Source organism: Aphelocoma coerulescens, chromosome 1, assembly GCF_041296385.1.
Source record: "Aphelocoma coerulescens isolate FSJ_1873_10779 chromosome 1, UR_Acoe_1.0, whole genome shotgun sequence".
Lineage (NCBI taxonomy): Eukaryota > Metazoa > Chordata > Aves > Passeriformes > Corvidae > Aphelocoma > Aphelocoma coerulescens.
In genome coordinates, this window is record NC_091013.1 from 106773523 (window position 1) to 106799373 (window position 25851).

Genomic DNA, 25851 nt, shown 5'->3' on the forward strand with positions numbered 1-25851 from the left:
CACTGTGAAAGAAAACGGTTAAAAAAGACAAATTTAACCATTAAAATTTCAAAACCTCAGTTTTCAAAGTGCATGATTTTGAAGAAAGGAAATGTTGCTTCGTCTGCTTTACTAATCCTACAGATAGATTGGAAAACCAAAATGGCAATAATTTGAGGCATTTCTACTTTTTCAAGCTCTGACTAACATCCTTGAAAAACTTCTTCCCAGACTGCCAATTCTTGTTTTATTTTCAGTATAAGAAGTTTAATCAAAACTTTCTTTCACAATGAAGAGGAACCTAAGACTGAGTCCAGAAATATCATCCAAGCGTTTTTTTTCCCCTAACTGTTCCACATTTGCTTATTTGACTTCATAAAAAACCCAAGAAGCTTTTCATTTTCATTTTGAAATAAAAATTACAATTAATTTTGAAAGAAGAAGAATTTTAAGTGCATGCGCTTCCCTGAGTTTCATTACATGCAGAGGTAAAACTGATGGGAAGTTAGAAAAGCTGGTTAATTAACAATGCTAGTTCCAGTTCCAGAAAATGTGCAAAGTCATATTTTGGCAAAGATGACTATTGAGACAGCACTGAAAAAAACAATTTAAAGTTTTTGCAGGGGTAAGTCAAAGAAATTCTATTTGCCTAATTAGTTGCCTCTCCAGAGACTTAGAACTTGCATATGGGGAAGGTGAGGTTTATCTTAACCCAGGCTTTATCAGTCTGGCCTGAGCAGATTACTTATACCCCAGTTACCTGTAACTCACAGGGTAACTCACCCTCATACAAGCAAACTCTCACAATAATGCAAAATGCCTCTCCACCTGGAATTCTCTGATCAACTGGGCAAGGATCTCAAAGTCAATGCTGTGTAGGGTCAGTGTCACAGCTTGGTGTGCAGTGAAGTTCATCTCTGTGTGTTTTAAACGTGTTCAACTCCTACAGACAAGGCAGGCCCGGAAGAATTCCTGTGAGGGAGCTGCCATCACTCTTCTGGGCATTTGGACACTCATGTTATGCCTAGACAAAATTCCCGACTGGAAGAAAAGACACTGTATACGGATTCTTTACAGAACACAGAACCTGGTTCAATTACATTTAAGCTGATGGGCTAATCAAAATTCCCCACTAAAATGTGATTAGTCTTCTTTTACAATAATGTTTTAATATTAATTGGAATGTATAACTTAAAGAGTTACCAAAATACTAACTGTCAGCAATAGTTGTGACTTCCTCATTCCGATACAACCAGCTGACAATGGGAGCAGGTGAACTCGTAACACGGCAAACAACTTCTGCATCTTCTCCCTGCCTGAACTCTTGTGGAGATACTATATCCCTAAAAGTGAGCTTTTCTGAAAAGGAAGAAAAAAAAGAAAACAGTATACAGTAAGAGTCTCACACTTAACTTAGCGTTAAAATTATATGTAACACCAAATAAGATAAATATCACTGTTAAATCTTCTCGTTGTGATAATACAGAATTATTTCCACAATACAATTTTTCAATGTAAGATTCAAATGGTCCTGGACTTATACCCTGCCTGTAAAAATTACTTTACTATCATTTTGTATTATGCAAAATTTTGTTTATTTATATATATTATGCAGGTTTTATAAATGCATTTTCATTGTTTTCCATGTTCCAAAACACAGTTTTGAAACTCTAGGTCTTAGAAGTTTATATATTCATATTGATAGTTTATTCACTCGCTTGTGTGTTTTATTCCTCATTATTCTGTTATTGAATTAAAACCTCATGTTTTTATTCTATCAAAATTTCCATGAAAACCTTTAAAATTTGGAAAATTCTCTCTAGAAAAGTAAAATTTTTGCCTCACTGACTGAGAAAAACAGCAGCTGAGTAAACACATAAAAAGCCAGTGAAAAACTAATACGCCTGTTATGACTATTAGGTCATAAGAAATTGTAGCATTATTTTTAGGAATTAATGAGATTGTTTTAGGTTTACTGAAGCTTTTAATTTTTCCAAGCTCAAATAACCAAATGATATTTGATTTTCCACATGGGTTGAATAAATTCAATATTGTTAGAAGTCCAAGATGGCATTAATCCATGATCTTATATAAGATCCAATGCAGCTGACCAGCACAAAAAAAAAAAAAAATCTGGAAGAATTTCTTGCACACAGAATAAACAAACCAACCTATGTTCTTTCAGATCAAAGACGACCATTTCACTCATTTCAGTGTACTAATTTCAGAGTCCTCATTTCAGAGTACACTTTGGGGACCTTAAGCCAGAGATGCAGCTTCACTTCCATTTTTTGTATTGATATGAGTATCAAATAATCCACACATGGCAGAGGGAGCACAGTTTTGTTGTTACACCTCTCATATATTTTTGTATGAAGTCAGAAAAAAACCCTCTCACAGACATCCAAGAGTCCTGAACCAGGCCCTAAGACTACCAAGAAGTTATCCTGCTTTTTTCTTACATCACAAATATGAATAAAGAAATTTTACATGTCTGTTCCCACAAACCTTGACATTTCTTGTGCAGGTTTTCAGGTTTCTCTGACCTCAGAATTATTAAAATTAACACATGCAAATGCTTCTAAAGACTTCTACCTTGCTCAGCACTCTGCTAATGGAGTAACTGGCAGTTTTATGCATATAAATGAATTCCCAAAAAATTGAAATCCTTTGAACTGTGAGCTTTCAAGCTGCCATGTAATCACTAACTGCTATCACCCTTTTATTGGTTGTTTTATCAGAAGATTTTTTAAAAATTGTATGTCTTTTGTTATCTGAGTTCTCTCTACCTCTCAGAAGCAGTGCTTTACCATTCTATTCTGTATTTTCTGTCTCACTGTAATTCCTTCACATTGAAAAAACTGTTCTCCAATGAAATTAGATCCTAACTGACCTGAAGGGCTGCTGGCATATCCTTTCATCAGCAAAGACCCTGCCTTACATATTCACTGTGCTTGTTTAATGTACAGTTTTTAGGCATTTATATTTGATCTAAAGAATGTGATAAAATGTACTAATTCAACACTGAGAGAAAAACTACTCAAATCTCTCAGAGAATCTCTCAGTACAATAGAATGTATTTCTTTTTCAAATATACTCAAGTAGTTGGTTGTAATTGAAATTCATTTTGGTTACTTTTCATGCTAAGCTTCAATGGTTTCTGTCAAAACTCTTTCACAATGCCAAGAATAGCAAAAGACAGAGATTAAAGTAACTAATTCAGTAAAAACTCCACTTTTTATATGTCATCTATTGCACTTCCTGCACTTTTATTTATGCACATATTTGTAATATTGTGTAATTTGTAAACTGTACACACACTTGTTATACGAACTATGCTGATCTTTCTCCTCGTATTTTCTCATTTTTGTGGGGGATACTGCGCACCCTCATAAGATGACATTCTAACATACAGAGGAAAAGCAATCTACAATACTTATAAGTGGCCCTCCATCTAATTTAGATCTCTGTCATAATGTCTCCTAACTAAACTGCAGGAGATGCAATTATTTGGAAGATAAATTTCAGAGCTTGGGATGATATTTTGAGTGGCTTTACCTTCCCTACATGTGGATACAAAAATGCTGTTAAGCGAGGATTTTCTTGCTATTTTCTAAGCCCGTGAGAGACTTTTCTCTCTCACAGAAGAGGTAGCAGAGTTATGTAAACAACCAAACACGTGCAGCCTTGAGAAGTCTCGTTTATGGTACAGTAAAAAATATTTTGACAATGGATGTTTTAGGATTTTAGCCAATCACCCCAAGGGGTGGCTGATCCTTTGTCCAATTAGACTATGAAGAAAAAAGTCTATAAAAGAGTTTGTAAAATAATTAAATAAATCAATCTTGCTGCACAATTCCTGCCTGCTGGATCTTCTCTCCTCCTCCTCCCTACGGCTGTGGGACATGGTGATATACCCTAGGACTGTGGTAATACCTATGCTAGGGGCTTTTAAAACACAGCCTTTTTTTTGTTAATTGATAGTATTTTACTTACGATAAATTTCCAAAACTACAGTAGCTTCTTGAGTTTGTCCTTTAGCGTCTGTTGCTTGGCACCGATATATACCAGCATCTTCTATGTTGGCGTTATAAATGGTTAAACGCGATCGAACGCCTTCTTTCTGAACAACCACTCTTTGACTAGAAACAATCTTCTCTCCTTGTGGGTTGTACCAATCTATGTTCTCAGGCTCACCAATGGCTACAAACAAAACCAAAACCAATCCAAATTTAGACATGTAGAAGGATATCATGCAAAGCATATGCCTACCCAATGCACAGTCTATGCAGTGTCAGGAATTCATGCAAAATTCAGGAAGAATTTTTTCATGGAAAGTGTTGTCAAGCACTGTCTTCCCAGGGAGATGGTGAAATCACCCTGGAGGTGGTTCAAGGGACAACTGGATGTGACACTCAGTGCCATGGTCTAGTTGACAAGGTGGTGGTCCATCAAAATATGGGCTTTACAATCTCGGAGGTCTTTTCCACTTAAGTGATTCTGTGATTCTATAATGTCAGCTAATTGCTAAATTATGAGACTTGTAAGAAAGACAAGCAGGACAAAACTGCAGGCAGATGTACAATTATTGAGACAGGGTAAATAGCAGCTCAAGGATCTCGAAAGGGGAAAAAAAACCCACAGAAAAGTACAAAGTCTTATAGGATAGAAAAGGCTGTCCAGCAGTGACTGGATCAACAGGTCAAGTCATCAGGCAATTGCACTGTCAGTGTAGTCAGGCCATGTGTCACTGTCAATGGAAGATCTAAACTCAGCAAGGATCCATATAAATCAGCTGCAAATGCAAATTCTTCTCCTCCTGATTACTGCCTCACCAGAAAAAATCTCCTCAGTTGTCTCAGTGGGTTGGGGAGGATTTAATTCCTCAGTTTAAATAAGTGAAAATATTTTAACTAAAAAAGCATCCTAACAGATATAAACTACCTATATTGATACAGAAAATTCAAACTGATTCAGTGTGTGAAATAAAGAGATCCTAGACTGGAAATGTGAAGCCAGTGAAGTTTTAGTATTTACTACAGTTCTCACAAGTCAATGTGAATATACAACGATATGTTGATTTAATATTGTGAATCAACTAATTCAGTTACAAATAAATAGAAAGTTCAAAATTTAACAAAAATTGTATACCTACAAATAAAATTAACACATACCTGTGCATGTGAAGAACTTGGATTCACCCACACTGAGCTCAACTTTGCTAAGTGAAATTGTAACTTGAAGTAAAGCTGAAAAATATAAAGTAGGTTGTAAATTCATTTGGGCATTTTTCAGTTTAAATCTTATATTGTCAGGTTTTATATTGTTTTCATTCTATATGTAGAACCTGTTCAACAAGTACGAAATCTCAACTAAACATTGTTTTATTTTGAACTAAAGTACATACAGTGATAGAGAAAACAACCTAAATAAGGATGTTACACGACAATAACAGGTTTATGTCCCAAACCTGAGGAAAAAGATAAGGAAGAAAGGGAAAGAAAAAAAAAAAAAGAAAACATGATAGAACTATACATGAACATAAAACTAGAAATTCAATGAGAAAAAAGTGATTTGTAACACACAGACTGACCAAGGGTAAATCACGCCTGACCAACTCCACCACGTTCTAGGATAAAGTTATTAGTTTTGTGCACACAAGAAAAACAGTGGGTAGCAACAACCTTGATTTTATCAAGGCTTTTGACACTCCCTCCCCCAATATTCTCATATTCAAGTGTATTGGATATAAAAAGCAAGGCTATGGTAGTGGGGATGGTTACAGGGGAGGGAGTTCAGAGGTTGTACTGTAACAGATACAGCCCGTTCTAGCTGGGTCAGGATGGACTCACTGCAGGACACAACTGAGAGGGCTGAAGGAGTTTGTAGCACATCTTAGAATGCCAAAGAGAGAGCCAAGAAGGCCAAAGTGCTAAGAGCTGCTCCATGACACAGCGGGCAACACTCCAGGACTCTGGCCAATGCATGAGCCCATGAGAGAGCAAACACATCCTGAAAGGACTGTGGATAACCACAACAGAACAGAGGAAATGAGTTAGGCAAAAGGAGCCGTGGAAGAAAAGACAGAAAAAGAAGGAATGGCAGAAAGAAACCACTATGTCCTCACCCCAGCCTCCTGCATTATCCAGCACCTCATTGAATGGACTGTTACCTGCATGGGTGGTGATAATAAGGGGAGTGAAGGCCAGGACAGGGAGGAGAGGTATCTGGAGTCTGGGAAAGAGGAAGAAGGGTGTTTTCCCTAGGTCTCTAGCTTTTTTTTTTTTAAGTGACAGATTTTACCCATGAATATGAAATAACTTCAAAACACGCTAAAACCCACAACTATTCAGTTCTGTTGATAGCAAAAATTCAAGAAAAGCTGAGCACAGAAAAACTATCAGCAAAGAACTATCCATAGATATTAACATGAAAACTATCACAATTAAGAGAAAAGTGCAATGACATAGATTTGCTATTAACTTTCATGTAATTAGCCTAGATAAGCAAGAATTAGACAAGATGTGAATTTTTGGTTCAACAGTCATATCAAAAGCTACACCAAAAAAAGGCAAAGAAAACCGAAGATTACTTCAGCATCAGTTTGCCAACCTAAATTTAACAGAACTGGCTATTTTCCACAAAAATTTCCAACAAGCAAACAATGTTAAACATTAAATATCTGTACAGTACATAATATTTTTCATGAGATGTCCTGAATTGTGAACGCTTTTCCTGAGAAGATCATCTCAACTGAATTTTTTTTAGTGAGTATTGATATTTTATACCCTGCCTCTGTAAGAAAATAGCTAAGAATAAAAAACACAAAAAGCCACAAGAATATATCCTGCCTTGGGCAAAGGTAAATATCTGTGTGTGCTCTGCTAAAATCAAAACTTCCCAGTTCCCATAAAGACAACCAGGAAGACAGCAGGACTGCTTAGAGTCCAGAAAGAAGCTGAAGCAGACTATAAAAATGTTGATTCTAGTACTAGGGAGCAGGGACTAGTGGCATTTCCAGTGCCACAGTGAGGAGCACAGTGAAGGCTCCTTTAGGACACAGAGAGCCCTGACAGAGGAAGAGTCTGCTCGTTCTCATCTATGGTCTTTACATTATGGTACCAGAAGCAAAAGCCAAACTTATATGTAAGAAAGGAAATGTTTAACAGAAAGTTTTACTTTATGTTGTAATAAGAATCAAGAAGTAATAAATCATCCAGCAGGCTACTCCAAGCCTCATTTCTTTATTTACCTGTCAGGTAAAGCTTCACTATAGCCTCAAGACCTATCATGGCTGGTTGGAAACCAAGGTACTAATAAATACAGCCATGGGAGAACTTCAAGTGCTCAGACATTTATTTCACATTGCAGACTCACTTTTTAGGTCCTATGATACTATTTTTCTGGTAGCATATTCTTTTAAAGAGCAGTCTTGTACATTTGCTTCAGAAATATATATGTTAGCATGTCAGCAGTATTGCTTCAAGGACAATTCCATTGCTTAATTCCAATAACTGTAATAACTGATGCTGAACTATAGAAATACAATAGATTAGGTAATACATGTCAGGTAGAATGTAAGAGATGGCATGAGAGGTGAAAAAGCAAAAGAATATTTTTCCTTCATCAATTAAATAGGTATTTCCAATTGTAACATAGCTTTGGCAAAGGGCTCAAATCCAATTAAATTTCTTAGCATAAGTGTAACCATAAACTCTGTGGATATATGCTAGCTACATCTCTGAAACCAAAAGGAAATATTTTTTTCTACATATGATACTTTAATATTTACAAAATAGAAAAATATAAGACCATCTGTCCCATTTTCCCAGCCTCATCATTTTCCCAGCTCTGCTTCACGTAAATAGAAAAATATTGCTTCATGCAACCTAGAAGGAAAAATATTGCCCAAGTTATTAATCTAGAAATCTGTGCTTTTTAGTGGTCAGGCATATATTCAAGTATGAAGCTAGGAGAAGACTCACTTGTCACTTACTGAAAGCAAAATATTGCAAAGAGACAACACATTCAGAAAATTTCCCTTACTTTCAAATCTGTCTCAAGAACTACAGATAGTATAAGCTCTGATGAAGATGGCAGCGATGTACTCACAACTCAAATTATTACTGTACACTCACTAATGGATTACTGAAAAGATTGATTTCTTTGCACCAGGCTGTTGTGAATCTCTTTAAATATACAGGTGAATGTTATTTTTTCAGATCAGTGAAGGTGTTGCAAAAATTTAGTAGAGGTGTTACCTGTGTTAAATTAAACCAAGAAATAAGTAGTACCTTCCTGATAGATCTGAAAAAATACTTTCTCTTACCTTGTTTCCAAGAATATCACCTACCTACCCATTAAAAAAAAATGGAAAAAGGCACAATGTAAAAGATCTCTTCAAATAGAAGTCTGGGGAGTGTAATGCTACTGTATTACAGATGTTCTGGGAAAAAGTGAAGGCATTTGGGGCTTCCCTCAGTCTTTGGTACATGTCCAATTTTATAGCAAAATAAAAGAGCACTACTAGAACTAGGTGATACGACCAATCCCTTCCCTTTTGATCAGAGTCATTAAGAAGGAATTATTATCAGTTGTAATACACTAAGAGGATTCTGCTGAATTATTCCTTAATGGATTTAAAAATCACTTAGGAATATAAGTAAGAATGGTAATGAGAGGTCCATTTTTACTGTTAAATATGGAGACAGATGACTGCATTCAGAAGGACTAACATTTAGTAGACTAATTGATTTCAGTCCCATTAGCAGCAGTAGCCTTCAGATTTCAGAACTAACATCACAAATCTACCATAGGTGTCTTCACACACGATCACCTGATGCAACAGAAGTGAGGTGTCATCACTGAGAGGTTACAAAAATTGTAGCAGTAAGTCACTCACATGTACTTCTACTGTCCCTCAGCAATATATTAAAACACATTCAAACTGTATGCTATATAAATGTACATTTAAATATAAGGTACAAAAAAGGTAATGGGGATGATATTTTAATAAAATCTGAAAAAAATACTGAGTGAAGCTCTGCTTCAACTAATAAACCTATCCAGCATCTTCTTAATAATTCCATTTCTTAAAAAAAAATCCCACCCAAACACACATAAAACTTGAAAAAACTTCCTTTTGTCTGTATTGGAAAGACACCAATAAAAAAACCATATCATATTCTGTTCTAGTTTCCACAATATAAATTGGGTACAACATAGTTGAACAGTTTTATGCTACATCAATACATCTGAATAACTTTTGGAATTTACTTTTGAGCCATTAGACATCACTCAGCTGTGGAGGGGTCTTGTCTTTCTAAATCTGTTGGACTGCAAATTCACTGAAGAGGAAAGGTTAATGGGAAGGCAGTAAAAAGGAAAGGACACAGCTCTGAAGCCAAAGCAAGGCCTAACTTGGAATCAACATGGAGCTAAGGGAAGCAATGACAGCTACAGACACTAATTTGGATAGCTTTGGCACTGGCTTCTAAAAAAAACAAGTAGACTGCAAGACAGAGATGAGAGGACTGTCTTCTTTGGGAAGGTCCTAATTCTGTTTAGCATGAGTTCTCTGATGATAACTATACCCTTGGCCGTTGGTGTTCTTTGACTTCATTTAGTAAGCAAACCTACTTGGGTGATGTGATTTTGCTTTCAGTAAATGATTTAACTAGTATTTAATATATGCTTAGAAAACTAGGCTTCATTATCCTTGAGCACAAAGAAATTAGTATGTTTTTAGTAGGTATCAAACTCAATCGCAGAGCAACCACTCACCCAGTTAATCTTTCTACCCTCTATTATGTAGGATTCCAAGAATATTATGTTTAAGTCCACTGATGCCCAGATAAAAGTGAATGGGCTTTGAATGAAAATTACATTAACACAACCCTTCCAGAAATGGATTTTCTCTTAAAATTCTAATAATTTCTAATTGAAATATACTTTGAAACACCATTGAAAAAATATTTGGTGTTTTTTTTTTTTTAATACTATATTTTAGAAACATTTGGACCTCTAAGCTGAAACGAGGAAACATAAATTAGTAAATATACAATGCACTTGTTAAGTATCACACAGTTCAAGGGTTTTTTATTTTAGGGCAAATGCTTGAGTTCTTTTTAAAAATCTGACTAGGTTAAACTTTCTCAACTGCTAATTCAGCAAAGTCAGAAATATAAAAACAAAAAATCATTACGCAAGCCATAAAGTTATATTTCCATTATCAAAGGTCTGATCTAAGCCATTTCCATGAGTAATCAAAAAAATTGGGAACAATATACCTCTGTCCTAAAGAACTCAACTAAGAAACAATATAAAATAAGGCTGAATTAAAGTCTACTTAAAGTTTTTTGCACTTGAGAGGTGGAATGCTCCAATGGAAACCATGTTTGGAGATATCTTAAGTCACCTAAGATGGATTTTTTTTTTCCCCCACATAAACAAAGAAGATTCCAACACTATAGACCTGTGAAGAGGGAATGGTATGCAGTCAGATGTTACACAAGAGATGACCATTATAGATAATGACATAGTTACTAAAATTATCACAATTAAACAGCAACCCCACAGTGAAATTCTAGAAAAAACACAAGGATTTTACCAAATACTGACACATCTGTCTTATAACCAAGTGAACTATGCATGGGAAAAAAAATGCTATCATCCTATCCACTGGAAAGGAGATGATGTTCTTGTTGAACTTGTAAAGTCTGTGAGACTTGTAGTGTTTAAAACCACCGAATACATTTGTAATCCTCTGAGAACAAAGAGAATGCTAAAGAATAATCTTTTTTCTGTGTGTGAGAACCTAAAGTGAAAAATTAATCCAAACAGACTATTCAAATGCAATCCATTTAATGTTTCATCATTTAAATGTACTTTTTGGGGTTTTTTTCTCAATTTTTTTAGCAGTTTAATAAACTTCATGAAAATTCCTATTCATACAGTATTCTAATATCCTGTAAACAATGTAGCCTTATTTTTTTTTCTTATGAATAAAGATATATTAACTGGCCTAATGACATCCTGTCTTCTATTCCTTGAATGCTTGTCTGCAAGTTTTGTAAAAACATCTGAAGACAAACTACATCTGCAAAGACAATAAACAAGCATTTAAACCCGAAATAGTTTGGTTATTTTCAATTTTCTAGTCATACTACTACTAATAAATCATAAAGCATCACTTCTCCATGGTATGACAGTACTGAGAGGTGTTACATTTATAATTGCTTGTCAGAAAGTTTCCCAATTAATTAAGTACTTCAATATAACTCAACTTTCCATTTCATCACATTAGCCCTAATTTGGATTTGTCAGTAGAGAATACAGTTCTGATTTAAAGTTCTAAGGTTTTATTTGAATTATTATGGATTCCTTGTCCAGTTTCTGTCTTATAGATTACAGAGTGTTTCATTTTTAGCTAGACAAAACAGTCTTTGTGTCATCATGAATTCATTTCCTACATCTGTTGAAGTGTCATTTTCCCTGATGAGAGGAGCTGGAAGTCACACAAAGTTCAAACTGCCTTCTGGGCCATAACAGATGTTATAGGGGTGAAATACACAATGAAAGAGCACCAACACAATCCAGTTTTGTGCAACAAATACTGAAACATAATCAGCAAATCCTCCCTTAAACATTCTTTTCTATGACACTTGCAGCAGAAACAGAAAAATAGATAAGCTATTAATATCTGAGCAGAGACAGTAAACAAGTATAAACCAGTCTGCTTGCTACAATTACATTCAAGAGACTTATCTCAAACAGAAGTTACACACTAATGTCCCCCCAAAAGTCAAGGAAACTACAGTTTAGAAATAAACACATAAATAATGTGAGTGTTACTGAGATTTTTCAGGTAGGTTGATAATGGAAGATCAGTTCTTCAAAACTAAAGAGATGGGATAATGGATAAATTTTTACATATAGATTTACAAGCCCAAATTTTAAAGATATTTTAAAGAATACCTAAAGAATATTTATGAATATTTAATATTCATAGTCTGGCTTAGAAGCTTATAAAAAAAATCAAGATTAATAGATAGCCAAATGAAAAAAAAAGTCAATATGCCTTGATTTATTCATTTAAAATCTGTGTAAGTGGAAGGCACAATGAAAACTGGAGGACTTTAATTATAAAGTCTCAGGCATGACATGATGCATATCTTTAATTCTATTTAAGTTATTCTAGCTAAATTCAGTAGGCCTTCTTATTATGCATGGGAAGAACGGTGAAGTTTAAAATTAATTGATTACTGGAATATTAAGATATTTTAACTATAGGAGAATGTACTGGGGAACCTTTATCATATATTGGTCTCATGCACATATAGACACACATGTGGAGAAAAAAATAATATAGAATAAGATTGTCAAAATAGTAGAGAATAGTACTTATCAAAGCTGAACATCACCTTAACAAAATCTGCTCAATCTGATTTTTTTTTTTGGCAGCAATAAACAGAAAGAAAAAGTATTTGATGAGCCTGTGAATATTAAGGAACATGCCTCCCAAACTGAAAATTACTAAATGGGGGAATTTCTAATTTCACAGTATCTCCTACACACATGGCAAATCTTCTCAAAACCAAGAAGTACCTCAATAAAGATAAACCTGAAAAATAAAGACCTTAAATCTTCAAAGTAACAGTTTTTCTGTAACAGCAACCTAGAGGTGTAGCATAAGGGGGAGGCTGGGCATGTGCATTGTGGGCAGGGTTAATTTTTTTTAATATTAATATTAATATTAAATTTCTTTACCCAAGCAAAAAGTGATAAGCAATGGCCTCAGGTTGCACCATGGGAGGTTTTGATTAGACATTAACAAAAATTTCTTCACTGAAAGGGTTGTTGAGCATGGGAAAATGCTGCCCAGGGAAACAGTGGAGTCACCATTCCTGCAGGTATTTAAAAGACGTGGAGATGCAGAGATTAGGGACATGGCTTTAGCGGTGGTCTTGGCAGTGCTGAGTTAAAATGGTTGGACTGGATGATTTTACAGGTATTTTCCAATTTAAATGCTTCTATGGTGTTTTGGTTTGGGTGGGTTTTTTGTATGGGTTTTTTTGGTTATTGTCCTAAGTTACCATGTTACCAAAAACATGTATTCTATTATCATCTTCACAAGCTGTTAAAGCAGGTGGGACAGTGTTCATTATCTTCTACCATGACTCATCCCTGATAACTCCCTCCCGGGGCTATCTCTGTTTAATGGGCAATCAAGGACCCACAGCATGACCCACAGAATTGCATCCTCCCATTGTGAGATGCTCTGCCCAGGGGGAGGAGCCAAGCATTCCCACCTGGATATAATCTGAAGTTTGGAGCACCACAGGGTAGCCCTTACCTGCTGGATTCCCAGAGGACAGGAGCTACCACTGGACCTTCAGGTGAAGACCAGACCCTTCTACAGGATCACTGCTTCAACAGAACCACTTCATCTGGACTGCTACCACCACTCTGACCAACAGGGTCTCAGGTTGTATCCTGACTCTGCCAGTGTTCTTGTACTATTGCATGTATTTTAATTTTCCTATTAAACTGTAATTCTGACTTGTGATCTCCCACTGGTTTGTTTTTAAACTAGCACAGTTATTTTTTTCTTTTTAAAACTAATTTAAAGTTGTTTTAATGTAATTTCCAAAAGACAAGTGGCAATGTGCATTAACTAAAATATAGGAATCTTTTTAAACATAGGAAAACACTTTTTTACTCAGTGAGTGGTCAAACACTGGAACCAGTTGCCTGGAGAGGCTGTTGATTCTCCATCCTTGGAGATGTCAAATACCTGATTTGGCACAGCCCTGAGCAATCTGTTGCTGACCTTGTTCTGAGCGGGGGTTTGGAACAGGAGTTTTCTCCTGCCTTCCTGCCTCTGCTGGTCTGTGTGTGTCTATGTGATCTTTCTAACATGAAAATCTAACTTGTTTCTCCTTGCTCCACTGGGCAGCCTTTCATTATAGAACAGTAAATCAGACATGCTACAGAGAAAAAAAAATTACCCAAGGGTCACATCTGTCAAAACCTGCAAACTTGAAGTTAAAGTCACAAACATCAGAAATCTTTCTGAAAAGAAGCACTTCTACCAAGAGTGCCTCATATTTCCTCATTATATTCCATTTTGGTTTTGCTGAGGAAGACACTTTTAAAAACAGCATTTCTTCATTGTTGCTTGGTAGTCAGCACAAGTTTGATAACATGCCAAGACAGTAGCTGAACATGGACACCCTCACTGAAAGGTACATACAAACTGCCTGGGGAACAGCAGCAGAAGACATGATACTGAGGGAAAAAAAAAAAAAAAGCCAGGTGAAATCACTGCTAAAATTCTTCCTTCAAAATCAGGTAACAGCCCCAGTGGTCCTTCAAACTGCAGAAGGGTATTGGATTGAGCCAGCATTCATCTAACTACATGGCATTTATAATCTAAATTCAAAGATGTTTCTCAAACTTCAGGCCAAAAGTTGTATGCAAGGTTTCTGTCGAATGCTAAACACATTGCCCTTCAAATACACCTAAAACAACAATAACTAAGAGAACTAATACAACATAAACATGTCTCTTATTAGGAGCCAACAGTATGCCCACTCTTAAACAATACATAACCCGTTCTCACAAAAATGTCTGCTTCAAGCACATTCTACAAAGGACATGTTCAATGTTTGTTTCTAATGTGATGTACACATTAAGGGATTTCTCTGGACAAAAAAAAAGAAAATGTAGTTGCTTAAATAGTACTGTAATAAAGACAGGGCAAGAAATCAGATCACATAGTTATGGACTCAACATATCCTGATTGAATTAAAAACAAGAGATCTTTGCAACAAAAGGTGTAATGCATTCCTTTCCCTCAGTTCTCACTAGAAAAATGCTACAATTAGCCTCAGAGTTGAAAAGGTATTAGGTGAGATGAAAAAAATCCAAGAAGTTGGCTAGTTACAGCAGCCATTGCAATTGCACAGCATCTGTTGCTACAAATACAGTAGTTTCTATGAAATGTATATGTAGGTAACAAATAAGTTAAAGCAGAACAATATGTAAGCTAAAGTCAGCAACAGAAGGAATGGCATTTAGGCCTTGGAATCTTGAATAAAATACACTAACTAGTCAATATCTCTGTAGCTAAAAAGAGATTATTTTAACCCTGATTGAAAGAATCTCAAAACAAACAACTGTATCAGCCTTCCATGGAGGTTTGTCTTTTTTCATGTCTCATGATAAAAAGGTGGCACACGCAAAAATTATTTGTTTCAGAGAAAGGACTTTTCTAGTAAAAATGTTTTGTGCCTCAAAAAGTGGTTACAGTCTGTGTCAGGAGTTGTCTTTAATACAAGTGTAATAGTTCATTCCATTTCTTGGAAGTGCATAATGAAATCAGAATATAAAATTCAACTACACAAAACTTCATATTTTTATTTGTAGGAGTTGACAAAGACATTGTGGAAATGTGACCCAAGAATGTCTGTTTGACAGCTCAAGAAAATGAACTAGTGGCTCAAAGAACTATGAATTGTCCCATTCACAGTCTGCTGTCCTGCTGAAGACAGATTTCATCAGGGCACGGAGAAACAGCTACAGGGACTTCCTGCTGCCAGACATGTACATCTAGGCAGTGCCTAAATTCATATTTAAAAACTTGCGGAATTTCTTTTGGAAACAGCCACTTTGCCTACATGCTCCTTATACAAGGTAGATAGTTCTTGAGACACTCCAAACTGGCTGGAATATGAATTTATGGACTCATCTTTTCACTTGGTGAAGTTTACTTTAAGCCATGTTTTTCATTTCCTCTTCCTTCCATCACATTCTTGAAAAACTTGAAATGTTTTGAAACTTTTGAAATGAAAGGGTCCACAATCCAGTACAAAAGTTTTTCATTATTACTAATCCAAGATTTAAAAATATTATCAACTTGGGGTGATCCTAAAACCAGAAATGTTACCTGCATCAGCTACTTCTTTATAAAAGTTTTGTTTAGAAGGAGAGGGGTGAGCAGAGAATTAGCCATTTTGATACATGCAATAATTCCTTTCTTTTCCTTTACTTTCTGCTTCTGGAATTTACATATAAAGCAATTTCAGAAGTTAGAGTGCATCACTTAAGGAGTACTTAGACAATCTCATTCAGTAACATCTTGATATATAATTATTTGTATAAATATATTTTATCTTTCATTAAAAACTTTAAAAAATATTACCATATTTCTAAGCAACCCAAACCTAGAATTCTTGTTGCATGAAATTTCAAATTTTCATAGTTTAAAAATAGGATAACATTAAGTCAGTGATGTGTTTGTTCCTGTTATATTCCCTGCTGAAAATCCACTTAAACAAATTTTAAGAAGTCATAAATTACACGAACAATGCTAAAAATGCCCAAGGATAGGAAGATATTCAACATTCAATAAAAATGAAAATATTTTAGAAAAATATTCCTTCAGCACGAAGCATTACTCTGAATGGTCAAAACCTGAAGAAATATGAATTTTTGTTGAACAAATGTCCTTTCAAAAAAGGCTTAGACGTTATTATTATAGAAGTGTGACTGTTGAGGATATCAGAGCTGTTGTGTGCAGAATGTGTCTGTGTTTATGGGTGCAAACATCACAGTCCATTGCAAAGATGACAGACTTTTATGCACACAACTTCATATATGCACATTCCTTCAATAATTAGGAATGCTCCCAATCCACTTTAAGCAAACAGCTTAGCATTGCACAAAGTATGTTTAATTTTTCAAGAACTTTTCTAGCTGCCTTAGTATTTAGATCAATATATTAAAAAGGTATACTAAATTATGTTAAACAAAGGATAATCTATTCTCAGAAATGATTCAATTAGCTTACAAGTTACTATTATTGTTCAGAATAAAGCTGTTCATTTACATCAACTCCCATGCTAAATTTGGGATAGGTTAATTGAGCTAAGAAATTTTATCTTTTCTTTATATCTCTGAAGAACTGACATAAAATCATAGAATTATTTAGGATGGAGGTGACCTCTACATGTTATATTACCCAACCTCCAGCTCACAGCAAGACTTACCTCCAAAATTAAATTAGGTACCTTGGTCAAACAGAAAAATATCTCTTTCACATCTGAGTTCATTTAGAAACTTATATTAGAAGCTAAAATGATCAGAGATGAAATTCTAAAGACTTAAAAACTTTCCCTCATTATGTCAATTGATTTAGAAGTTGCTGAAAGTATTTGATCATGAGTTAGAATATGATTCAATTTAGTTGTAAATTTATGGCATAAAAAGAAGTAATTTAGAAAAAAATATTAAATGATACAAAAAGATAATTTTCTAATTTATTTTAAATTATTTTAAAAGCAAAATAATTCTTTGTGATGACATCTAGGCAGATACTTTGAATGAATTCTTCTCCAACCTTCCAGCCAATACTGAAGAGGGCATAACAGTTGGGTCCCTAATTCAAGAGGTGGAATCGGAAGAGTCCAGCAAATGGCTAGGATCTTAGACAAAATGTCTCATGAAAAAATTATGGCAGAAAATGGCTTGTTTTTTTCTGGGCAATAGAAGGCAAAGTATCAAGTTATTAACTGACTACAATATATTTAAACAGAGTTAAAAAGATGTCAGAGCCAAACTCTTCTCAGTATGAATGTCGGACAACTCAAGGCCATGATCCAGTGGAATGTTCGTGACAGTCTTACTGTAGGGAGGAGACTGGCAGAGATGAGCTCCAAAGATGCTCTCAAATCAAGATTCTATAATCTTTTGGTTCTAAGAGGAAATATCATGACCATTAGGGGACAGGAAAATAAATTAAATTACTTGGTTTTAGTAATTTAAGGAAGGAATTGGCACAAATAATCCAGTTAATAATCTGAAGAAACAATAGCTCAGAGAAAACCTTTCAGAAGAAATAGAAACAAGAAAAAACTGATTTAACAAGCTAATCAAATTGGAATTATCTGACAGAGTGGGAAGAGTCTATCACATCTGAATACACAATAAAAGCTTATGCTAAGCCACAACTGTTGTGTACAGGCATTTTATAGCTAAGGAAAAAAGGTGGTTTTATTTAACGTTGACAGTCTTTTTCCTCTTCCTGTAACAGAAAGTTAATGTTTGTAAAGTACCATAAATAGAGGTAGTGTCTGTATAATAAAGATCACCAAAAAGAAACCAAGCCTGGAATCCTAATATCAGGTAATTAAAACAACAGATGGAACCCTACTCATCAGAGAACCCTCACTGACTGACCTCAGGCACCATAGTCCCATCCAAGAAGAACGAGGAGAGCATTTGAAGGATACTTTTCCTATAACTATCGTGAATAAGAGGCCACATCTTTAGCTGATACAAGTAAGTATTTTAACATCAATGAGAACCCTCCGTGGCAATTACACCATAAATATTTAAAATTCAAACAAGAAAATTGAATTTCTAATTATATTGTTTCCCTGTTGTCATAAAACTAAGCAGTTCAAGTGCAAACCACATGATAAAGTTTTTGATCTTTGGATAAATGTCACAAACATTTCTTACACATAAAGTACTCCATTACAGCAAAGAAAAGTTTTATTTTACATATGAAATTTTCCTTCCATATATGTTATGGTCTTTCAAGGCCTATGGAATCAAAAAGGAAACACCAGATTTAAGAGTATGATCTGACACTGAAACTTCATGTAGGAAAACACAAGTCCTACTTTAAGCATCCATTCCTGTAATATTCAAAGCCTAAAAATTAAATTATTTGGCAGTTAGTTTAAAATTGCTTTAATCTAATTAAGGAAGTGGTATTCATTATTCCTCATGCTCTTTTGGAAAATGAGATTCTAGATTTCTAAAAATTTTATTCAAGATAACTGTGTGTGTTTGGGTATGAAACATGTATGTTTTTTATACCAAATCATATGTGAATGTTTATTTAGAGATTCAGAATGTTTAAAATACAGGATACAGAGAAGTTCTAAAAATTCATTAGATCTACTAGAAGATCTAGTAGACTTACTTGACTTTGGGAAGCAATGTAGATGCCTAATAAATTACTTCATCAACTTTTTTAGCTATTTAAGCATTACTACCATCTTTAAAATCAGCAATAAACTATGATAACACATTTAGGAAAACAGAACAGCTGGGAAACAGAAACCATGAAACATAAATGCAATTGGCTGTAACATTTTGCCACTGTTTAACTGAACCTTCAACAGATATTTCACTGAAAGTACTCAACACGAATTTTGTTTACTTGTCAATACTACGTAAAATTTGGAGGATTTCTTCCCTACATCTTAAGCAAGATTTCTGCTGATCTACTGGTCTGTCTTTGGTCCATGCAGCTAGGATACCACTAGATCAACTGAGAAATGGTTAAAGAGCTGCTACAATATCACAGAATCACAGAATGGCCTGTGCTGGAAGGTGTCATAAAGATCACCTTGTTCCAACTCCCCTGCCATGGGCAGGGACACCACTAGAGCACGTTGCTCAGAGCCCCATCCAACCTGGCCTCAATATATGTTCTGGAACCATCATCCTGATTCTGGTCCTGTGATTAAGTGATTCCTCCTGGGTTTTAATTTTAATAGCATCAATTATGTGGGAATACTCATACCAGTTTAGATATTGAATTGCACCCAGATAACTGCCTATCAGAGAAAAGCCAATCATCCCTGTGTTTTAACAAATGGCTGACTTGGGCCCACTTGTGAGGATGTTACTGCAATTATTAAAATATAGTTTTCAATGTTCCCAGTACCTTTCATCAAAGGATCCAGAAGTTGTGCTAGAAATTACATGAACCATGGACATGATAGGCCTTGAAGAAGATGTAGAATCAAGACAATTTCAAGCTTCTCAACAACTACATTTTCAGTTTAATTTTGGTTAAAAAGAGCAGCCCAATAGAAAACCTTTTAGCTTTTGTTTCAAATACCTTCACTGAAGCAATTTACTTGAGAAGAGATAAATGTTGTCAGTTTTATGTGACTTTTGGTGAAAGGACCTGAAACTTCAAAACTTAAATATTAAAAATAGACAAAGACTTGACAATATTATCACCAGGTATTGGATGCATTATGGATCATGAAAAATTGCTTAGAAATCTAGTAATCTACCTGAAAGGAACAACTGCCTATTGAGGTATTATAAAAACTTAAAATATTGCTGTTAATACAGTTAAAGTATTGTCTTTGACTTGTGGAAAAATGTCAGAACAGCCTCGTGAGACCTGTCTGGATTATAAAAAAAAGTATCTGGCATAAATATTCTTTCTGTTTCAAAAAATTAGCAGTTCAAGGAAATGCTTATAAATAAGTGACACTGCCAGAGATCATAGGAAATCAGACTGGCTTTTCAAGCTCTTTCTTTTAACCCTTAAGCTCTTTGATCTTTGAATGCTATTGTATGGGTACTAGCAAGTTCCCATCTTTAATTATCTTGATTTAGGAAACTAATTTTCTCTCAAAGGATTCCTTTGAAAAGCCTTCTAATTGAGAACCAACAGGGTTGCAATTAATATGAAATTAGCCAGACAAATGTATAAGCAATCTAATGTACCAGACAATCATAAGTTTTTAAAAATCAATCCTTTCAGGACACTAAATACATATTTATTAAGGCTGCCATAATCTCTCTGATTAAATCTTTTACAGGTCAAGCTACAGCTAGCTTAAAGATTATTAGTACTTTCTGTATGTAAGCACAAGTAAACTCTCAATTTCAGACTAAAACCCATAAAACAGGTCAGGTCAGAAGTCTGACTAACCAGTATTGCAGCAGTGAAGAACAAAAAGAATTCAAGGAAACCACACAGGTTTGCACTACTTTGTTGATTTTTTTTCTTCCACTCCAAGTGCTGGCACTTTGGCACCCAAAGGTCTTGTTTGAAGTATTCGGTTCTAACATCCCCTGTAACAGCATAGAATCATGGAATGGTCTGTGTTGGAAGGGACCTCAAAGATCGTCTTGGCCCAACCCTCTCCCGTGGGAAGACGCACCTTCCAGTAGACCAGGCTGCTCCAAGCCCCATCCAACCTGGCCTTCAACACTTCCAGGCATGGGGCAGCCACAGCTTCTCTGGGCAACCTGTGCCAGCGCCTCACCACCCTCACAGGGAGGCATTTCTTCCTAATACCCAACCTAAACCTCCTCTCTGTTAGTTTGAAGTCACTCCAGGCCCTTGCAAATAGTCTCTCTCCATCTTTATTGTTGACTCCCTTCAGGTACTTGAAGGCCACAATCAGGTAACCCCAAAGCCTTCTCTTTTCCGGGCTCAACAATCCCAGTTCTCCCAGCCTTTCCTCATTGACGAGGTGCTCCATCACTCCAATCACCTTGGTGCCTCCTCTGGGCTGGCTCCAGCAGGTCCCTGTCCTTCCTGTGCTGGGACCCCAGAGCTGGATGCAGCACTGCAGGTGGGGTCTCAGCAGAGCGGGGCAGAGGGGCAGAATCCCCTCCCTGGAAACGCTGGCCACACTGCTTTGGAGCCCAGGACATGGTTACAGCTTCTCCAGTATCATCTAAGTCTTTAAGATTTCTAGCTTCATCAACAGCTTCTGACAGTTAATTACATTACTTAATGCTATTTGTACAGAAAGGAAGTCTGGTTCTTTGGATGGTACCAATGATTCTTTCACTGTGCATTTCTTCCTTCTATTCTAACTGTAACCATGTGTACACTGATTTCTTGTTCCCTTCCTCCATCATCTCCTGATTTTATAGAATTCTAAAATCAGTCTTTTCTCTAACTGCAGCACAATGCTCAGTCAAATCATTATAATTCATTAGGGCCTCCTAACTGACAAACCATCAGACAGAACTTTAGAAGGTCAAATTCCCAGGTATGCTTGATAACAACACTTTAAAAGATGGTATCTCATTGCTAACTGTGACTTTTTTTCCCTACTTAGTGTCTCTTTGTAGTAGACAAGGAATAAACAAAATTTGTATTTGCTACAAAGGAACACATTTCCCTGTAATTAACTACAGAATTAATAGAATTGAATAGAAATAAGGATCGTATTTCTACTTCCACTAAAAAGTCTCCAAACTCAATCTGTATTGAATAATGCTGTGCTAATCACTGAATATATTTGTGAAAAAGTATTAATTTTATTTCTCACATACTGTGGTGCAACATTAAAAAAAACAAAACAAAACAAAACAAACCTAAATCTTCAGCTCTAGACTTCTTGGAATTATATTTCCCCAAGGATAAACCTCATGTGTTCATACTCACACTACCCAGTATTGTTAGTTTCTCAGAATTTTTTCCATGTTACTAGAAAACACAGTAAGTTACAATATTTTAAATAGAAAACCCACTGGGAAATATGTTACCTATGAAATTCTGTTCCTTAAATTGCAAAACAACCAATGATTCATGGCAGTTTTGTTCCTAAGAGACACATCTTAATAGAAACCAAATAAAAAACTAGAACAAATCATGTGATAATAAACAGATGATAACATATAGAACTTTAAAATTTACATATATATGGATAACATCCTACATATGGCTTTATAATATAAATATCTATATATATTTTTTGTTGTTGTTGTTCCAGCACTGACTTCAAACTGCTTCCTTTATCTGCAATTGCTCATGTAAATATTTCCAACTATACCTCTCAATAGTATTGTCCCTCCTCTTTCCCAAACAGTGTACCCTGCCTTATTTCAGTAAAAGGGGCACCACAAAGCAGGACCAATGGTGTCAGTGGGGGTGATAGATAATGCTGAATTAAATCAATTATGAAACTTTTTCAGGTTACATATTACAAGTTGCTTCCATATGAATGGAAATTTGTCTTTGATTCAAGCCTTAATAGAACTTAATCTAACTTCTATATTCCATCACAGTCAGTTCCACTTCTTCTTCCTATGACTCTGCTGAATTATTTTTTATCTAGAATAAATAGCCCTCTAAGGAAAACTCGGATAAAACTAGATATGAGATTTTTAAAGGACTTTCTATACCATCCAAAATTATGAATGTGAAGGACTCATTCATGGGAAAGATAAATCAAATCAAAAGCTGGGCTAGTGACAATCATAAGGCATAAGCTCATTTTTCATAGAAATTACCCACCAACCCCCCAGGACCTAAACCTTTAACATATTATCCCTATGCTTTTTTCACAACCCTTAACTAAACACCCTTTTTTTAGAAAGGTAACTATCCTGCTGCATATTTCCAAGAAACCTAACTGTCCTCTCTCATTTTTTGTATGACCTGGACACAGGCTGAATGGGGCTCTGTGCACCCTGGTCTAGTGAAAGGTGCCCCTGCCAAGGGCAGGGGAGTTGGAATGAGATGCAACTGTTAGGTCCATTCCAATCCAGGCTATTTTATGATTCTGGTTTTAGTGTCAGGTCTGGCTGAAACTGGTCGTGTAATTCTACACTTATTAAGAAAGATAACAGAAAAAAGTAATTGCATAAGCCTCATTTTCTAGGTGTGCAATTTCATCCAGTTCAGTTATATTTAAACAGTTTGTTCAGCCACTTAAAATATAAAGACATAATGGTGGCAAAGAAACCTCTCAAAATAACTGCTGTAGCAATACATTCAATATTGTTATTACTATTATTATTCTCTATTCTGCCCTCATGAGACCCCACCTGGAATACTGCATCCAGGTCTGGGGTCCTTAGCACAAGACAGATGTGGCATAATAGGTATGGATAAGAAAACAAAAATACTTCCACATGTACTCAAGACTGAGAAGGAAGAAAGAATCATCTCCATGTTCCTTTTTGAAACACTAGGATGAACCCAGACCCTTCAGGCAATGAATTTCTCCTGGCAAACACCTGGAGATGCTGGTGACTTGCCATAGACAGTCTCACCTCCCCTTCCTGAGTACAGGATTTGTGAGCCTTAGGACCTAGGGAGAAAACTATTAAAAAGTGTTTAACACCAGGAAAGTTTTTCATATAATAACATTGAGGGCTTCCTTCTATTCATTAGTCCTAATAAGCAGTTTAAATTCTGTGGGACTAATAATAAATTCTTAGAGTCATTTATATGGTATGGTCCCTTTTGCCCATAACAAGATTTTGACTCTCAGCACTCCAAGGGATTTTAATTTGGACCACTCATTTTTAAAGATAGCATCTCTACCTGAAAGCCACAGGACAATTTGTGGTGGAATGCTCTCAGTCTCTCTCCTGAGGATATTTGCTTTGTGTAAATAACTAAACATATACAAAACAGGAACTAGAACCCAGGTGTTCTCTCTTTTACATCAGCATTTTTACATACTGAAGAGCTATTCTCAGCTTTGGGCTGAAATTTATAGGCAGAATTCACAGCAATTATCTCTACATATATGGTTACTTTGGTCAGATATGATAGGACATCCCTTTTGAACTTTAGGAAAAACGTACTGGTTTGTTTTTCACTCTGAATATTTTCATCTATTAAAGGGAAGAAATAAAACAAAAGGATTTTACAAAAAGCTTCATTAAAATCAGTCGATCCTAGCATACCTTTTATATAATTCTTGAGAAGGAAATAGGTGAGGCAAGATGCTTTATAGGGGAATGAATCATTCCTTTATGTAATAGAAATAGCAATAGCCTTGTTGTATGATTCAACAAAAGGGTTCAACCTTTCCATGCTGCATCAAATCGAACATATTTCTTTCACTGATATAAGTAGTATTTTGACTTACTTATTTTATGGAACTTTATTTTATGGGGCCAGTGGCCAGACACTTTATTGCTCCCTGATTAGCCCTGAGATCGATGTTAGGTATTTTCATGCAACAACTCTTTCTGAGCACATCCCTCTGACAAGAGGAGGGGAAGAGATCCCCGTTGCCTGCTGTGAGAAAAGTCAGATAAACCAACTCTAGGAGCCAAGGGCTAGATAAGCCAACAAAGCTTCCCAAAAATGCAGCAGAACTAGAGACCTGCTCTGAGAAAGAAAAAAAAAAACAAAACACTTGGAATATTTGCAGACAAAATCTAACTTTCTTCTTTTTACAAAATCTCTATCCCCTAAGAGAGTAAAATAGGTGAATTATAAAAAAACTTAGTTTGAATTTTATGAAGTATTTGGCACTTCTGGTAAACCAAAACAAAACCTGAAGATCACAATTATCTACTGCATACCTTACTGTAGTGCTCTAGAAACACTGTGGGTATCATCCACCACATTTAAATTACTTATTTTAGACAGTAACCCAGATGACATATTGTCTGCAGAGGAAATAAACACTTTTGGAGACAATGTATTGTATCCAAAACAGGTATCTAAAATGTACCAGCTGATTCACAACCTCCAAGTACCCTTTCCATTTCATTTTTTTTTTAATTAGTTGCAAAAGGAACCTAACATAAATAGGCTAACACCTCCTTAAACCATTATATCAAGACACTTGCAATGTCTGTATGTCATATATATATGTGTATGTGTGTGTATTTGACTTGATATATCAATTATACATTGATAATAGACATGTATTTGATATATATTTCTGAGGTAACTTGGAATGTTTGAATTTATGAAAGTACTGAATATCCAACATTTGTAAGTGGTTTTTCTATATGTTTTGCTGAAACATGCAAAATCCTTGGCTGCATTAGAAAATGAAGTTCCATTCACTATTGAATATATTAGTAATTAAATAATAGTTTTTATATCCACACATGTGCCCATATTCATGTCTGGCTTTGGCATTTTAATTTCTCACACATTACATGTTGCCTGGCTATCTTCCTCACCATTTCATTAATACAGTCCTCTTACTAAAACTACTTTGGCCTAATTCTTAGCTTTTGGCACATGTTCATGGGTAGGGACCAGCAAAATCTAGAATATTTCTGCAACTTACTAAGTTATACCTTTATATGTACCTAAGTACTGAATTCCATCTC

At 35.5% G+C, this 25851-nt stretch overlaps 1 protein-coding gene across 4 annotated transcripts in view; it reads right to left on the reverse strand.

Moving 5' to 3' along the window:
- The window catches only part of NCAM2 (neural cell adhesion molecule 2), a 271866-nt gene that overhangs the window by 126294 nt on the left and 119721 nt on the right, over nucleotides 1-25851 (reverse strand). For all 4 annotated transcript variants that reach the window (XM_069023979.1, XM_069023993.1, XM_069023984.1 and 1 more), the window contains exons 2-4: nucleotides 5154-5228; nucleotides 3976-4182; nucleotides 1195-1338 (exon numbers count right to left, since the gene is read on the reverse strand). In XM_069023979.1, coding sequence (XP_068880080.1) covers nucleotides 1195-1338; nucleotides 3976-4182; nucleotides 5154-5228 — 426 coding nt within the window. The remainder of the gene's footprint in view (nucleotides 1-1194; nucleotides 1339-3975; nucleotides 4183-5153; nucleotides 5229-25851) is intronic.